Source organism: Artemia franciscana, chromosome 9 (genome assembly GCF_032884065.1).
Source record: "Artemia franciscana chromosome 9, ASM3288406v1, whole genome shotgun sequence".
NCBI lineage: Eukaryota > Metazoa > Arthropoda > Branchiopoda > Anostraca > Artemiidae > Artemia > Artemia franciscana.
In genome coordinates this window covers 25,311,811-25,331,343 of record NC_088871.1, presented here as the reverse complement: position 1 = coordinate 25,331,343, position 19,533 = coordinate 25,311,811, and the positions used below count along the sequence as shown (strand labels likewise).

General features: G+C 34.6%; 1 protein-coding gene across 1 annotated transcript in view; it reads right to left on the bottom strand.

The window, feature by feature from the left end:
• Positions 1-10,692: 10,692 nt before the first annotated feature.
• LOC136031191 (SHC-transforming protein 1-like) overlaps positions 10,693-19,533 on the bottom strand; it is a 78,481-nt gene continuing 69,640 nt past the window's right edge. Inside the window, exon 8 of the mRNA XM_065710547.1 lies at positions 10,693-12,247. Coding sequence (XP_065566619.1) covers positions 12,110-12,247 — 138 coding nt within the window. The 3' untranslated portion in view covers positions 10,693-12,109. The remainder of the gene's footprint in view (positions 12,248-19,533) is intronic.

Below are 19,533 nucleotides of genomic sequence, written 5' to 3'. Positions count from 1 at the left end.
GTTTTTAGAAGAAGGATGTACTCTGCGCCTTGTAAGAAGTAGAACCAATCGTTTAATTTGTTTTTGTTTCCGTTAAGGATTTGCAGATGTAATCTTAGAGGCTGTGTCATACCACTGTCTTTAACTTAGTTTCTAACATGATATATATAACATATTTTACCAAAGAACTATATATGCTTCTTCTTGATAATTTTTCCAAGGATTTAAAGTAAATTGAAAAATTACTGGTGAGTTAGTGTACATTTTGTTGAATGCACAACTTAAAATTCATTATAAAATAAAGAGTAAACCATTGCACAACTAATACTTCGTTTCTTTGCAGCTAATAGGCTCTTTCTTTCAATTCTTTTATTATCCTAAGAGTTCCATTAGTCTCATTTTGCATGTGCCATCACAACCAGAATTCGTTTTGACAAGTCTGGGTTTCTTGGAGGTCAGGACATGAAACTAGGCTTCTCATTCTGCTGAATGATCAAATAAAACAATGTGCAAATAAAATTTACACGAACATGTGCAAATAAAAAAAAAATCGTCTCTCAACTTTAAAAATACCAGATGACAGGCACAAATGCAGAGGGAGTGGGGAGGATTCATGTCCTTGTAATGACTCCCCCTCCAAAATAAATGCCTACATGATTAAATCTTTTAGTTACATCGAAAAGATGAATAAGGTAAACATTGAAGGACTGAAAGTCCTTGCTAAATTTTCGCATAAGCATAATGTAGAGGTTTCAGAGGTCTGTGTAAAAACAGGAGATTTTTATCTGTAGTGGTGTGGCGCTGTAACCGAAAGAGCTCCATGTCGGATTTTCCCATGTCAAAAATAAAAATGGACGGAAAGGATATGCACCTGGTCACCTCATAAATCTTTCGATTTTTCCGTAACTATCGTACAACATAGCTTTTCCTGTTTTAAAGAATATTCTCCTCCGGAAAGTTGTTTTGCGTACTTATTTTAGTCCCTTTCAGTGTAGAAAAATTCGCTGTTTTTTTTTGTTTTTTTTTTTGCATAAGCACATGAATATGTTCAAAAGCCTTAGGACGGGAGGGGATTGCCCAGGTATTGATATACTAATTGGCTAAAAATTACCAAAATATCAGAAAATTCTACAAGGAAAACGGGCCATCACTAATTTTTTTTAGGTTAATTGAAAATTTTTATTTTAAAGAACGAATATCCATATTTTGAATGCTTATCCATAATAAAAACTTCCTGGGATATTCTCGGGTGGCTCATAATGAGAACTCCTTCATAATTATCTGTCTCTTCGCCTGGTAGCCGTCCAAAAACAACGTGCCCCGTCTGAGAACGAAAGTTTTGTGGTAGATGCTTAAAGTCCCTGAATACCTAGATGTAACAAATTTGTTTGTACAAATAAGCTGGTTTAAACTTGTATGTGCCACAAAAATTTGTACCTACTAATTGCAAAAAAAGTTTTATAAGGAATCTTTTTTCGGACTGTCGATTTAGATTGAGTAGTGTATTTTTTTTCACCAAACCCATAATTTCAGAATTAATAGTAAAGTGTACTATTAATAGTAAAATAGTAAAAGTAAAATGTATACTTTCATCTGCTGTCCAAAAGATTTTATTCGAAATAATTTTAAATGTTATGTTAAGAATTTACACAGTATCAGCATCGATATTTGACTTTGGTTAATTTATCTGTTTCTTTCGTTTCTTTGTTCTGTATTTGCTTATTTCGTTTCACTTCTTATGTATCAGTTAGTCCGAGTCAGGTTTTTAGGAAAACGCAGAAACTTTTATTTATTATGATTTCTGAATAGTGGAAAAAGTTCTACCTAAAATACCACACGATTTTAGCAACAGGCTGACAAAAATATGCTCTAACATTGTCATCCTTTTGGCATTCCGCTTTCTTATTGAAACTTATGCCGTTGATATTAAATTTTCATTTTCTTTGATTTTATTTGAGATCTTCAGATATTTTTTTGCGTTTTTACCCATAGAGTGCCACAAGAGGTTTATCGAAAGCAAGTCCTGTTAATAATTGGATTTGGACTACTTTTCACTGTATTCAATTCTGGTTATTTGGTTAACTCTGCAATGTCAAGATTCATTTTGAATGAGGGGTCAAAAACTTCTTCCTTGGGAGCACTTGAATTTATGACTCTGATTTATAGAGAGTTAAATTTGCTAGACTAGAAATGGCAGTTGTCTCCCCTCTTGGAAATGGTATTACTGAAAATGTGATCCCCCACATTCAGCTGAAACAATGTCCATTTTGTAACGGATTGAGTCGTCTAGCATTAATAGTGTTCTTTGTTTATTTTGTCGTTTTTAAGAAATGCACCCATTGATAGCCTTGCAGCTCGATCTCTAGGGTATAAAAGAGCGATTATTCTATTTGTTCCTTTCTTTTCTTTCAAAGCTTGCTGTACAATTTTTTGTTTCATTTCTATTTTCTCTCTTCCTTTTTTACAATTTTGTGACACATTTGAGGGAAAATATAAGCAGATATTACGTTTATTTTTTCGCTCTTCATTGTTGCCAGCTACGTATCTTCTTGACTGAAACTAAAGGACATATGCGACATCTTCATACTTTTACAGGAGGGAAAACATAGTTTTTTCCGGGATCAGTGTCTTACTGTCGAGCGTTAGAATAGGAAAACAAATCTTTATAAACTGCTGTGTATACCTTAGGTGAATATCGGGCTTCATCCCCCCCCCTAAAAATGTGAACAGTGGATGAACTTATAAATAATTTCTGGCTAATCATGACAAAATCGCGAAGAAAAGAAGAACGAGGACAATAAACAGCCAGTGAAAAAATAGAAAACTATGCAAATATTTCGGTTACCGCTTGACCGTCCTCAGTGAAGAATAAACTGAAGAAAAAAATTGCTTACCGTTAACACCTACAAAGCTATTCATTTTGAGTATATAATGTTTGCATTTTATTTTCAGGGAACAGTTTTTTTTTTCGAGCTACCGCATCCGTCAATATTTGCAATCAAAATGATTATTATATATAAGTAGAACGGTGAACTAAATTGACTGTTCATTTTTTGGTTATCTCTCCATGGACCTTTACCATCTTATACCTAAACAAAGTGAAACTCGAAAACATCGGAAAAACACGAAGCTTGTCCGAATCCACCGAAGTTCAATAACCTTTGGAGGGGGAAGGGGTGGTCGTAGATACATAAAATAAAACTGAAGTGAGGGTTGGGGAAATTGCCTACATGTTTGATCAAAATTGTTGCTGTGGCAGAAGATGGCACTTAATTGTGACGCGATCTGGTTCGTGAATTAAAAAGGTACTAGAATTTTTTTTTTTTTCATTCAAACGGAGCTCCGTCATGATTATCTTGGACCTTTAATTCAGTATGGTCACCTCTTGGTTAAAAAGAAGAGAGGAGACAAAATAGTGAAGTTATACTACCCGTACTAAGATATGATTTTCAAGATGGTGAACTTAACCTTAATCTCGGGGTTTTAGTCACGGAGGAGACAGCACTATCCCGTGTAAAAATGTGATTTCTTGTTGTTCAATATGGGGACTGTAAGTCTTCAGTTTTGGGTTTTCGACTATGACAATTTCAATGCTTTACTTTTAATTTATATTTGACGCCATGTTTTTGGGGTTTCAGGCTCTTTTAAATTCTTAAAACTTGTTTCGGTCAGTTGGAAAGTGTTTCTCACTTGACAGTTTCCTGTTGATGCTCTTATATGAATTCGCTTAATATGGGTCAAGGTTTGCTCTTCGCAGCTACTATTGCAACCATGATACTTTTTGAATATACTCAGAAGCCACGTACTCAATGATGGACCATCTAACTGGAAATCATAGGATTTTACCATTTTCCATGATCAATATGTCTGAATTTGCTATACATTTTCATATAATTTGTCTGTTTTACATTTTCTTTTATTTGCCCCCTCCCCCTAGATTTGGAAAAATACTTTTTTTGTGTGTTTTCATTGACATGTTCATTAAGGAAAATTGAAAAAGAAAAAAACGGGGCCCAAAATGATCCCTAGCCAATTTATCTGGAGAACCTCCAGAAAATCTTCCTCAGTCTTCCTAAGCGCCCACGTTTCAGAACCATACTTGATCACTGTCATCATCGTAGCTTTTAATATTTGAATCTTGGCTCGAAGACTTATCTTCCTATACAGGGGCGTAGGTCCGGCCTTTTTATTGAGGAGGGGGGCAAGAGGGGTTTCCTCCGGAGAGTCATGGGCTATATACTAATTTTTCTTCAAATTATTGGGGCTTGCCCCTGGGACCGCGTGGGACATATCCACATTATAACGTCAAACATGGCAATGTTTGCTGGATCATCAGTTAGTACAGTACAGGGGCTATGGGACTCCTTAGGAGAGGGAAGATTGAAGTTAACGTCGCTCTGTAGATTTGTACAGTTTGATACATAAAAATAGTTTTCGCTTAAATCGACGTTTCTTTATTTGGGGAGGGGGATGGGGGTGTGTTTTTGGGCGTGAAGTAAATTTTCCTACTCAAAAGTGATTTATCTCAAGCATCTGGCTCGTTTTTCTTGTCGTCTTTGCTTCAAACATTTCCCTGCTCACTTCAGTTACGACTTTTGATAAGTCTCCATTAGACTTTTTCAGTGCAGCACAACGTGGTGGGATTAGCCTAACCTCTCTTGCTTTATATCCAGGAAATTGTGATCGAAGAAGAAAAAACTCGGCATTAAGAGAAGTTTTAACGGAACGGTGTACATTCAGTTCAGTTCCTGTACTATTGAGTTTTTCACAAGGACAAGGATCTTTATATGGGGACAAATTTACAAACTGGCCTTCAGGTGCTTCACCGCCTGTACAGGCATTAATTATGAAAAGCTTTGTTTTCCCCATAACGGTAGGCTGTTTTTCTTTTTTTTTTTGTCAGCGTATAAAACCTTCATAAAGATTTCGTCGCAAGTCTGTTACCCTCATCTCCGTGGATGTTGATATATACTAGACTATTTATCATCTTTAAAGTCCTCTTCTAAAAATTTTCATGCAACACATCGAGTTTCTCTTAGGGTAAAATTCTTCTTGAATTGCTTAAAAGAGAAGCTCAAACTTTCAATAGTATTTGCAAGTTGGTTGGCCTCTTGATCTGGTTATTTAAAAAATTTCCTTCTAGCTTGGAGCATGGATAAGAAAGAGAGCTTTGCCCCTTCTTATAGAAAGTGATTCTAAAGGTCGTTGTGGGTCTGGCTGTTTTTCACCGATCTTTGAAGTATTTTCCTTAGGGTTGCTTTTTTTTTAATTAGGTTCTTTACAGAACTTATTGTTTTCTTCAGAGCATTTCCTCCTTTCTGTACTTGGCTTCTTCGCAGCATTACCTTCGCGGTGGCTTTTCTTTCCTTTTTTACTTTTCCTTCTCGGAACTTCTTTCTTTTCTTTCCTCGGTTTTTGACGAAAAAAAAAAAAACCTGTCTAGTGAGTGATGAGCAAAAGACTGGTTTTTGTATAAATTCTTGCCCATTGTTGTGGCACCTCTAGTAACAATGGGCATCATATCTATAAGACTGGCATAACAGTTTCTAAATATTTGACGAAGGATGTTAATGAAGATCGATTAGTTGCTTGCACTATAGGATCGGAACCCTGTCTTAGAAGCAGAAAACAGAAGCGAATCAGTGTCGAAGATTCTCCTTATATGGTCGTAGCTGCTTTCTTCAGAACCACAATTATTCTCCCAGTTTTCCGGCTTCCAATTACGATACACAATTTTTAATGTCATGTGACTGTCTCCGAAACAATGTAACGCATACTACATGCAATAAAAAGCCTTCGGCTTTTTCATAGCCGAAGAATTGGAACTAGTAAGAATAAACTACGTTCTCGTCGTCACCAAAGGCACCTTTCAAAGTATTTTACTGTAGCGTCATTTGGTTGTAACCTACGATTACGACAGCATTCTGTATCTTGTACACGAAGATAGTTTTTTTTTTTCAAAAAATGATTATATTTTAAATATACCCTTTTGTTAGTTCCTAAAGCACGTATTTGTAGCCATACCTTTAGAGGGAGCCCGTAAACAGCTCTCTGATGTCCCAGTGCCCCGCTAGAAGCAGAGGAAAAAAAGAGGACAAGAAGTACCTCCTATGCAACAAAGTGATTTTCCTTGTTGTCCAAGCCAAGGAACTGTAAGCATCTTGTAGAGGACTTTAGCCATGGCGATCAATGTTGCACGTTTTATTTCGATCCGATTTGGTTCAAAATAATTTATTTTGGGTTACTATTGGCCGAGTTTCAGCCTTTACTAGGTTGCAGCTACCGCAGCAGCCATGGCTAGATTAAATACAAGAAAACAAAAAGGGTCCACTCAGTTGGAGGACCCGAAAACAAAAATCATCTGATTTATATATTTTTAAAAGATACCTGCTGAGAGGGGGGAGGCTATCCTTTGCGAGATTCAGCGTAGGTATCTTTAAAGGAAAAGTTTTTGGAGAGAAACTTAAAAATACTTTTTTTTACGTATCTCCATGGAAAAAAAATTCCGGTTGATCAAAAGGCATCGCCTCTGTGTTCCAGTGAAATATACTTGAGATTTTATAAATACGTGAGACAAGACTCTACGATGTCTAGCAGCAGACCGACTAAAACTGGCTAAATAGAAATCATCGAATGGAAGCCCTGAAACTACAGAGACAAAGCAAATAAACATTCAGGGATGAATATGTTTTTCTAATGGTGATACAACGAACAAAATCTTTGTAAATGTAACAAAAACAACACATCAACACTAAAAAAAGAAGGTAAAGTCATTCACAATAATATCAAGTTACATTTTTGTAAATAATTTGATTACTTCAAAAAATATTCAAGGAAAAAAAGCCAAAAGGCACTAAAATGTAAAGATGGATATGTTGAAGAATTATATGAAGCGTAAAAATTGGGGTTTTCAGAACAATCTTAATGGATTAAATATAAAAAGAAAACGACACCATAACCTATATACCATAAGTTTCCAACTTATTCAATCGTCGTATCGTTTTTTCAGGGGAGGGGGAGAGAATTCCCCTATTGCCTTATGCCAAACACAAATTTTCTAAAAGCAAAAAAAAGAGATTATGAATCAAGTAACTTGTTAGTGTAAGTAACTTGTTAGTGTTACTTTTAATATCTAATCATTCGCCTCTTAAGGACCATTATTGCCTCCTGAAGTGTCTAAATGGCCCCTTGGGTGACTTGAAGCTTGCTCAGAGGATGATAAAAAATTGTGAATCGGTATATAAAAAAAACTATCTTCATGAATTACAAGGGCATAAAAGATTTATTATCAACGTAGTTTGTGGTTTTTTCCGCTTCCAATGAGTATTTCAGAAGTCATTATGATTAATTTGCATTAATTATTTGATATTACCTTCAGCTTAAAGTGGCACTTACGACAAATTTAACCCCTGAAGTGCTTGTAAGACATAAAAGGGGCTAATATTGTAATCCATTCTGCATTTATAATAACACAGTTCATGGATCGTTTTTTAAAGCCATTGTCTTGGAGTGAAAATAACAACAATTAATTCGTTATAACTTCTCATAGTTGAGTCCTGGAACATGCCCTTTTTACAGCTAGTTGCTATTGTCCAGTTTACAGTGAATCATAGATACAAGATTTTGTAGAAAATCACAGTTATATCAAGAAACAAGAATTTGTGTCTATTGAAATGTCAATCAGCCTTTGACATGGACAGGAAAATCAGCTGTTTTATATGAAAATGCTTCGCCTATACAGCAAATAGCTTTAAGAATAAACTCCTCAGGGAAAAGAATAAACTACATAGATACCACAAAAAAATACAAGATAAAAACAAACGATGTTCAGATGTCCTGATCTCGCACTACTCCATTGCAACCTTTTTTAATTTAGGTTTTTGTCGTTGATAACGGCTGTTTGTTACTGACCCGAAGTATTTGCATATGAAAAGGTTATTCCTTGACAGGAAAAGCCCTTGTCTCTTCAAACTGTTCCGTTCATGAATGACGTATATTACTACTACAAGCAACTTAGTGCAGCAGAAAGCCACATGAGACCAATACAGCTACGCACGCTCCCCTTTATCCCAATTTACTCAAAGCCTCACCCTTTACACGCTCCGAAGAGGCTCCCCTTTTCCTTAAATATTTCCTTGCGACATTCTCCCACTCATTCAAGCCGACAAGAACGATCTTTGGCAATCTGTCATCCTTGATCCGCAAAACGTGTTCTAGCCATCTAAATTTTTCTCTAATTTTAGCCCTAATGGAATGGCAGTTCGGGTCTCGTAGTTTTGTGCAACTAAGCTTTTTTGTCGACATTCTTTGTCGTATTCTGACATAGAGAATGCTGCATTTTCTAGTTAAAAACTTAAAGAATTGGAGGTCAAGCATCGTTTGACCTTTTACACCGGGGATCTGGCAAAAAAAAAACCCAGACGACAAAAGCTACAAAAAGGGGGTGGGGGGAAAGGAAGAAAGTTTGTAAGTATTTTAGGATCTATAAATGTTTAAATCCTTATTTCCCAGAGGGTCAATGGTGCAATCCTCAGCCCTTTTCTCACTTTTTCTCAGAACCAAAGTTTCCTAAATGCTTTTGAATTGTGTTTGTCAGACCAAAGTTGGTAGGTAACTTTGGTAATACCACCTACGAGAGAACTAAGGTTTGGAGAGCCCAATGTCACAAGAATGTAATTGATATTTGGTAATGTGGGAAAGCCCAATGGCTAAAACAGGATTTTTCTTTCAAGTCAGTTTTTTGGAATAGGAAGTCTTTTTATGCCTTTGGATTTATAAAACATTTAATACCGTTTCTCCTTGGGGATATTAGCTCACCAATCCTAAAGTATCTTTTATAATCACTGGTTATGTCTGAAATTATTGATTGCAATGAACTAGGTTCTCTTTGGCATAGGATGTTTTTAGTAACACATTCACAAATATTGAGTCAATATGTTTGTGAAAGATTTAGGATTTAGTGAAGGAAGGACTTGGGATGGTTCGCGGGGGGATTTCGACGTAACTTGAATCTTGCATGGTTTTTTTTTATCAGGATTACAACAGTATCCACAACCTAGGAAAGACTGAGTCATGATCCATTGTAGCACAAAAAAAAAAAAAAAAAAAAAAAAAAAAAAAAAAAAAAAAAAAAAAAAAAAAACATTTGAAGGAGAATCGCTGTTAAAGCCCAAATAATTCTTCGCGGCCAGTGTAAATGTCCCTCATTGTCATAATAGAAAAAGAAATAAAAAAACATTAGAACATGATTTAGGGATAAAAATAAAAGAATTAAACACTCAATTCCCAGTACTGTACTGCAATACTACATTTCTCCCCTGTCTTGAAACATTCCCAAAAATGTATTTGGAATGGGAGTTTCTGCCAGTACCCCTACCTCCCTTCGACAAGATATCAAACTGGTGCGTATCTCATAAAATTCCATGCAATACATCTTCTCCTGTGCTGATTTTGTTTAGTGTCCCCTCGGGAGGGAGCCCCTTCTTGGAATTTCTACGTATGTGTCAGGTCCGTAGGTGAGCATCTTGCAGGTTAAAACCAATTAATTCTTTAAAAGGCTAGTAGACTTTCCTAAGTAAAAAAAGCAGCAAGGATGAGGATTTCACAGCTTAAAAAAGTTCATCTCCACGAATAAATTTTCCAAAGGCATTAACATTCGTCTGATAATCAAATAAAAGCAGCCATTTTACAAGCAAACGACAAATTGATTTTGTTTTAAATTCTTCGACCCAGTCTCGAAAACGTGTACTATGATCTAAATAGAAAGATTAAAATAGAAGCTGCAGCCTAGGTAGTAAAAAATGCTGCCAGAAGCGTAATTTTCAACAAAGAAGACTTTTCAACGTTAAACCAAGAAGGAAATCAGAATTAATTGACAGAGCGAACTATTTTGACACCCTTTTTTGCCGAAGAAAGTTCTCAAATCTGAGTCAAATTGAATTCTTACTTTACATAATTGGCAAGTCTCCATATCACCAAGCAAATCACAACTACGCAAACAATCACGAGATCCTATACAACGGGTGACGACTCCCCCAGAGTACCTATACAATCAGAATCAGATGCGGTCTTCACATGGGATACACGCTACAGTTCTTTTTTCTTTTTTTTTTAGGCATGTCGGTTCAATAGGTTTTTTGGCTAATACATTATAAGAAGCTAGTCCTGTTTGTAGTAGTTTTTGTTCGTTTAAAGTCTGACTTGAGCACATATTTTAATCTCTATCCGTTTTAGAATTGCTTTTCCTTTATATCAGTATCTGTCATATTTCACTTTGATGTGATGATTCATTCTAATTTCTGTTCGTTATAGATTTCATTTATTCTTTAATAAATTTTCGTTTTAAGTTCGTTTAATTAATTTCTGTTCGTTTTAAGGTTCAAGTGTCATAGGACTTCATTTCTGATTTTCTTTAGTTTTAATACGACTCTTTACTTTTCTTTGAAGATCTGCTTTTTCGAAAAATTGTTTTTATTAATTTCTGTTCGTTTTTCATTAAACTTGAATAAGATGCATAAAAAAAGTTAAGTCCCTTATTTTGAAATCATTTATGAGTTTTTCACTACAGCTTGATTTGACTTCAAAAGGGGATTTAATAATTATCAATTATTAAATAAACAAACCACACACTTGAAATCATTCATTGAACTATCCAATGTATACGTTATTCATATCTTCTGAAAGATAGTACGGAGTAGATAAGAATAATTCAAACAGCAAAACAAATAACCTTCATTGATAAAATAAAAATAAATCAAAGAAAATCGTCAAAACCAGAAATTAAATAAATTATCAAAGTATGTTCGAAGGGCTGAACTGCTTTCCCTTTTAGCACCAATAAACAGAAAATCCATCATCAAGCTTAGACTCGGTAGCTTGTTCTTTCTAATTTTTTTCTCTGCTCTAGCAGTTCTTTCGGTATAATATCATATTTTAGTATGGCAGTCGTTTCAGAAAATAATGACTGTACATGGTGAACGTAGTTTCAGTCAAAAGACGGAGGAGGGGTTGGAGAACTGAGAATTTTGCTAAGAGTGAGGGTGTGGGTTCTGTACTCGTACGCGTACACAGGTATAGGTTATGTTAACATTATGCTAACTTTGCAATAAAAGAGTTCGCCATGCGGTAAGTCTTAAGAAACCTTTTGAGTCCAAAAAAAGAAGAAGAAAAAAAAAAAAAAACAACAACAAAAACATGTAAGATGCCTGAATCTGCAAAAAGAAGCAAAAAGAAGCAAAAAGGCATTGACAATGGTCTGTTATACTAAATGAAACTCCGATTCTACTTTTTCGATGCTTTCAAATTCAAAATGCGTGGTTTTCCAACCTTTAAAACAAGTATTAGAAAGACTGTGCATATAATCTTTTTCTTCTTGCGTTTCAAGAGCTAAACAAGAATACAGCAATTACAAGAAGCATCAATATACGTCAAAAGAAATTTAGTTTTTCTTTACTGATATTATAAACCTGCGATTCTCAACGTGGGGCGCAGGCCCCACTGGTTAGGCACGGCAATATTTTGGTGGGACACGGGCGAGACGTACATCCTTTGAGTATAGTTTAGTCTATACCAAGTTACTGATCTTTTAAAGTTCCTTCAGGTGAATACACGTAAAATTTTAAATCACAAAATTTAAATACCACGAGGGGAGTATCAAGATTTTAGAAATGCTTAGGGGGAGCATGGTCCAAAACGTTATGGTGTCTGTCAAACTAATACTAAACTATAGACCTATGCAGATGGAAAATGTGAATCAAAAGGCTCGAATTTAAGTTGGTGATTAAATAACTTGTTCTATGTGTCGGCAGCCGTTGACTATTAAATATAGAAACAAAAACAAAAGAATATAAAAATATCATGGTTGCAAGAAAAAAAAAACTCCTTGAACATAAAACAACGGAAAACAACAACAACAATAACAATGAATGGCCATCTTTATCTCACAGCCAAAACTAATCATCATTGACAACTTACAGACCTTATAAATATTTGATTGTCCACCTCCAAACTAAAAAGGGATATAACCACAATTGCGTGCAGTACTTTCTTTTCTTAATATATTTTGTTTTCTTTTTGGCGGTTAAAAAGTAATAAAGCTAAAATAGGAAACTTTGGGTTATGATATTAACATTCAATGCGAAGGGGTTAAGCGACGGACGGGTATTTGCAGTACAAGTGCACTCTCGGCTGAAACTATGGGTAAAGCGTTGTTGCAATGATAGTTAATTAGGTGACTAACACTGTCGAAGACACGGTCTTTGGTTCGAACCTGAAAAAGAGAAAAAAAAATTGCTAATTTACATTTAAAATTGATAAAGTAAATTTTCCTGTCTTCTTTGGAAGATATCCATCTAGCAAGATAAGTGATCAAGTTCAGTGAATATTGATCAAAGTAACATCCAAGCAAGCTAGTGATCACACAATGCACACACATCAATGTATATAAGATTACAACAGATCTATCGGCTTTAGCGTAAAGAAACATAGCTTATATATATATATATATATATATATATATATATATATATATATATATATATATATATATATATATATATATATATATATATATATATATATATATATATATATATATATATATATATATATATATATATATATATATATAATATATATATATACAAGAAAAGAGCAATCACCAATGCAACAGCACAAACACAAACACAAAAAAAAAAAAAAAAAAAAAAAAAAAAAAAAAAAGAGAGACAGAAGGAGAAAAGGAAGACTGTTTTCCTAAATTAGTGATTAATATAGACCAGCACTTGAATGAGGCCTTAACCCTACTCATCCATACAATCACATAGGTCAAACAGCATAGCCATGCACAATCAACCATAAAGAATAATCCATGGACAGGCAGTCATGTCGTCAATAAGTATAAGTCGTCATTTACCAAACAATAGAAAAAATAATAAAAACAAATAATTCAGAGGCAACAACCCAACACAAGGGCTCACTAGGAGAATACACTGGCCTATATAGGGTTTCGCCACTTTAAATTCTCTACCCAGCACAGTGTTGTGGCTACCACAGAATATCCATGGCATCCCCGTGTCAGGTATCACCCCCAAAATACATGCCTATGAAAGAAAAAAAAAAAAAAAACCAGCAAATGTAAAACAACCAAGTAACACCAAAACAAGCTTATCCTGTTAATATATCCCTCTTTTTAGCAACAATATATATATATATATATATATATATATATATATATATATATATATATATATATATATATATATATATATATATATATATATATATATATATATATATATATATATATATATATATATATATATATATATATATATATATATATATATATATATATATATATATATATATATATATATATATATATATATATATATAAAATTGCATCAAAATGAGTTTTAAGAAGTTTCCAGTAATCCTGCCAAAGCAAGGCATGTTTGAAATTATATTCGGAATACCTAATTGTATTGCAGAAGCAACACTTTGGTTTTATATATATATATATATATTATTGATATATATATATATATATATATATTATAATTTCGGAACACAACCTCCTCGCTGTCGGTTATCAATCACAAGCTAAGGGATGTTTGAATCCTTAAGAGCCACATACACAAGAACCTAATTTCGAAAACACTAAAGGGGGGGGGAGAGAATTTGTAACGAGATTAAAATTCTGGTATAGGGGACAGGGTCCAAGCCAAGTCAGTCTGTGTGTACACCTGTGTGGCCCAAGTCCAAGATAGGCTAAATTATATAAAGATGAAGAATATAATGAAACAGTTTGAACAGTTTGCTGAACAGTTAGCATACTCGTTTGATATTTGGCACCAAACCCAATGCTGGTTATGATACGACGAAATAGTAAAATTGGCCAACCCCCTCCCCCTACATGCTGAAAAAACTTGTTTTTAGTATTTTCATTGAAAAACTGGCTCTTTTTTGGTATTTTAACATAAAAGATTGAAGACTATTACAGTATTATATAACTAAAATAGTATTACTTAATAGTATTATAACTATGATAGTATTAAGATAAGATCATTTTCAAAATTACTTTCGCAATCTATGTATAAACTGATCTCAAATTTTTTATATCATATAAGATTATAGTCAAATTATGCCCCCCTAAAGAGTTACGAACTAGTAAACTCGTCTCGTCTAATTTCAGGTCATATTTAAGATCGGCTATCGACCCCTACCCATACATAAGATGGATTCACGTTTTACATCACAAAAAAAAAGAAAAAAAAATCTCGAACAGCGAACAGCTTGAATGTATAAATTACACATTAGTCCAGTAAAATTTAAAAGAACATATTATATAATCGAAGAAAGTTAAAAATTGATGAAGAAAGGGAAGGGGAAGAAAAGTGCCCCTCCTCCCGAAAAATAAATGAAAGAATAGAGAAACAGAGAAACAGTTATTTTCTATTTAGAAGCTTTACCATTTTGGGGTGTGAATCTTTTTGGGTGTGCGGTAATGAAGATGCGAACCGGTGAATGTATTTTGACGAGACTAAACAGTGAAGGCGGACTTAACGGGGTTGTTAAACATCAGGAGAAATGAACTGGGAACAAGAATCAAAGAAGATGGGCCTCGGAAAAAGTAGACAAACGTTGTCACTTTCATCATTTGGGGTGGTAAGGCATGCTGTTATAAACGATTTCACTCCAATTACACATAATCTAGAAAGAGCGCTCCGGGGTTGAACAAAGTTTATTACCAATTGGATGGAAAGATGAAGGTGTAACTCAGGACAGGTGTAACCCGAAAGCGTTCTAATGAAATAGAAGTGAACACGGAGGGAATGGACTTTAGGGGAATTGATTTGACTCGAGAGTTTCACTTATTAATTATGGTTTAGCTTGGTTAGCAATATTAGGAGCATATGCGTCGCACTTCAGATCACCTGAAATACACACCAGGGACGTCAGACATCCTTCGTGACGTCAGGCGGAATTCAGCACGAACGAAGAGGAGAATGTTTGAGGATGTTTAAGGCAAAGACAATTTGTTTCTAGGAATAGTGTTAAGATCACACAATGCTGCAGGCAAAATTTGAAATCAGACATTTCAGAAAATAACAAATCGAGAAAATAAACAGTTTTATCCTGAGTGCGAATCATAGCTTTTGTTAGCTGTAAGATTACTGTCGAAAAGTATTAATTGTAGAAATTTTTTATCAGGCGTGAGAAAACAAAAACAGAAGCCTTCAATTTAGTAGGTAAGTGAATGTAATTGAAGATAATGTAAAAATAAATTGTAGGTTAAACCTTTAAGCCATATCAAACGTCAAAAATCGTCTAGGGTTTGACTTATGTTAAATACTGGTTGTTTAGCAAATACGATTTTTTGAGCCATCCAAGATACAGAAACATTTTTTTGCATCATTAGTTTAATTTTTACAATTATTTATATTCTAAGAATAGAAAAGTAAAATAGGACACACTTTGGAAAAAAAAAATAAATAACAAAGAATTCTAATCATCCTGGGAGCTAGATAAGACTTGTGAAAATAGATTTGTCAAAATATATTGTTAAGATCGGCGCTTGACAAAAATAAGACAAAATTTGAAAGATCACCGCTGATAAATTACAGATTATCTTCCTCAAAGAATTTTGTTGTGGCCGCTTTTAGGAGCGCAGAAGTTAGTTTTTTTTTTTTTACTTTGGAGGATCTTCTTTTTTCTTATAACTAAAAATTACAAATTTCAGTATTATTCCGAAAATAGAAATTAGCAGGAAAAAGCCTAGGAGTAATTGAAAACTGATGAATTGTTCACTCAATTCCACTCAAAAAATCTGCTAATTCTCCCAGAAAGTGTACTTATCACTCCTATCCGCCAACATTTTTCATGGGTTTCAAGATCTTTTCAAAATTCCAAACACTTTCTTTTCGTAACAACTTTTTTTCTGTTAAAATTAACCCGCAAAAAATAAATCAGTATTCCTGAATGTCAGCGTCAAATGTCAATTCTTTCTCGTGTTCTGCAAATTCAGCATAAAAGGTTTATCGAAAATACATTTGCCTTTTTCCTGTTTCGTTCCGAAAGCTTAATGACAAGCTATTCGCTTCCCAAGGATTTATTGGATAATTTTCCCCAAACTTAGGTCACAATCTTAAACAAAGCTTTAGAGAAGCAAGTTTGGACACATCTAATTTGGTGCAAATAATAAGGCAATGAACTCGTAGGAAAGTGGATGTTAAAATATAGTTCTCACAATACATGCCACAGTCCACATTTCAAGAGGGAATTTTTCCAGGAGGAAGGCTATACAATATTTAAAAGCTTTTGGCATGTGCCCAAGATCTTGAATTTTAAGCGTATGTTTTACACGGTTCTCTAAGTCCTTGAACAGTCCCTAAGGTCTGGAATCTTTCCTGTCCTCTATATGCAGGATTGCTAAATTATCTAGCTGAGAAATTCTTTTGAGTAATCAGTGATTCTTTTATACACTACGAACTAAACTCAAATCTATATTGAATTCTAAACTACCATAAAGAGTAGTAATTTTTTTATTTGCATAAATTTTAAAGAAGACCGCGCACAAGTGAGTGAGCCAAATGCCCCGAAAAAATTTTGCATCCTAGCCCCCCTCCTCAGATCAAATTTACCAAGACACACGCTAAATATTATCATTATCTGTATTTTCTACGAGTCCTTGCAATGCGTTAAAATTTTTCTCTTAAAACGATTTGTTATAGAATTTGAATGTGGCTGCTATCTTAGTTATTTAGAATTAAGGCATTGAAATTCCATTTTCAGAAGAAGGCGACTTCATCACTAGTGAAATGTCCCCTTAGGTGCATTCACAGAATAGAAATGCAAGTCCTGTATTTTAAGCGTTTACTATATTTATTTTTGGTCCTTGTAATATTAAATAAAAAAGTGTTTTCTACTGAAATTAAGGAGCGACATTAAAACTTAAAACGAACAGAAATTATTCCGTATATGAAAGGGATTGTTCCCTCCTCAACGCCACGCTCTTTACGCTAAAGTTTTTTTTATTGTTTTAAAAAATAGAGCTGTGGGAAAAAGTCAAACTTTAGCGTAAAGAGCGAGGCGTTGAGGAGGGGACAGTCCCTTTCATAGACGGAATAATTTCTGTTCGTTTTAAGTTTTAATGTCACTCCTTACTTTCAGTGGAAAAACTTGTTTTTTTTTGTTAATTTAATTTCTGATCGTTTTTTTAAATAATGCCAGAAATTCTAACCCCACCTCCACGGAGTAACCCCCAAACAATGAAAATATCCTCTAGAAAATTCAATCCCGGTGATAATTTATCCCGGACAATTACGAAAATTCTGGCAAATTCCCACAGTGTACAATTTCCCCTAAGAAAATAACTCCCTGGAAACTTCCCCCGTGAAAAAACCCTCAGCAGAAAATTTGCCCCCCCCCTCGAAAATGTATGCATGAATCTCAATAACAAATACTATGCGCAAACAATGGACAAATTTTTTAACTTGAAGACCTTTTCCCTGGGGTTGTGAGGGGGGGGGGTCGTTTTTTACCCAAAGGCATAGTTATTGGGCCTTTCAACTATGATGAACAAAATGGCTATCTCAAAATTTTGATCGGACGATTCTGGGAAAAAAGGGGCGGAGAAGGTGGCCCAGTTGCCCTTCAATTTTTGATCACTTAAAAAGGACACTAGAACTTTAAATTTCCGTTAGAATGAGCCCTCTTCTGAAATTCTAAGACGGCTAGGTTGATACGATCACTCCTGGGAAAAACAAAGAAAAAAAACAACAAATAAACACGCATCCGTGATCTTTCTTCTGGCAAAAAATATAAAATTCGACACTTCCGCAGATAGGAGCTTGAAACCTATACAGTAGGATTCTCTGATGCACTGAATCCGATAATGTGATTTTTATTAAGATCACTTGACTTTTAGATGGTATTTTCCCCTTTTCTCGAAAATCAGGAAAATTTTTGCAGGCTCGTAGCCTTTGATGGAAAGACTAAACTTAGTGAAATTCATATATTTGAAATCAACATATAAAGCCGATTCTCCTAATATATCCATCGTTTAATATTGTTCCTTATTTTCAGTTGAAAAAAACTTTTTTTATTATTTAATAACAACCACAAACCGAAAACATACAATATCTGTGGTTTATTATCACATAAAAATCATAGTTAAGGAGCTGCTTAAGACGATATTAAATGCTAAGATTTGCCGAAAAATAACACAAACAATTTATTGTTTATATAGGCCATTATTTAACGAAATTCTAACCGTAGCGTAAAGAGCGAGGGACTGACGAGGGGAAGAAACTCCCACACATGCATAATATGAGGGGTTTCACCCCCTCGTCAATACCTCGCTCTTTACGCTAAAGTTCGAATTTTGTTCCTATTCTTTAAGAATGCCCCTGAATCTCAAAAGCCGTTTAATTGGAATAAATAGCTCTTTTGAAATTACAAAAAATACATTAGCGTAAAGAGCGAGATATTGACGAGGGGGCGACACCCCTCATATATGTCATAATTTCTGTTCGTTTTAAGTTTTAATGTTTCTCCTTACTTTCAGTTAAAAAAAAACTTTTTTTTAATTTAATTTCTGATGGTTTTTAAATAATGCTTGGAAATTCAGTGCCACTTCACGGAAATTTTCTTCTCCCATGAAAAGATCCTCCCATGTAACCCTCTCCCCCGACCCCCACCCACCAGAAAAAATTCCACCTCAAAAAAAATATATTTTCCCAATAACCAATCTATATATATAAAAATAAGTTGTCTGTGTGTGTGTGTGTGTGTCTGTCGAGTGACGTCATGTTTGTGTGTCGACTGACGTCATGTTTTTGACTGACGAAATTACAGACCGGGACATCGGGACACAAATGACGACCGGGACACCGGCACATCTATATATATAAAAATAAGTTGTCTGTCTGTGGATCAGGTGACGTCATGTTTCTGTGTCGGCTGACGTCATGAAGTTAGTTGTCGTCATTTTTGCTATGACGGTGACGTCATTAAAGATATTTAAGACATATATGTTCACGTAGAAATCTATTAATGTTTAAGTTTAAAATGACTGATGAACTTACAATGGCAAAAGCCGATGAAGATGCTCAAAGAGTCTATGCCAAAAAACTTGCTGCTGATAGAGAAAGTCAGAAAAGAAAGCGTGCCGAGGAATCAAAAGAACAGCAAGGAAACAGGCTTGAGGCTAAAGAACGCAAAACCGCGCAGTTAGATGAAGATCCACCTGGACAGCGAGAGTCAAAAGATATCAAAACTGAAAATGATAGCGATGATGATTGGGTTTGGGATTTTGACTTGGATAAGGTCATCAATGCCTACCAGATTTTAGTTAAAAAAACAAAGGTTCGGCGATATGTATTTCATAGTGAAGCTGAAAAATAAAGAAGAAAACTGAAAAAAGAAAAAATGTAAAAAACTAAAAAATACTAAAAAGAAAAAACACTCAAAGAGAAATTACAGACCGGGACACAAATGACGACCGGGACAGAGGGAATATAAATAACGACCGGGACACTCAAAGAGAAATTA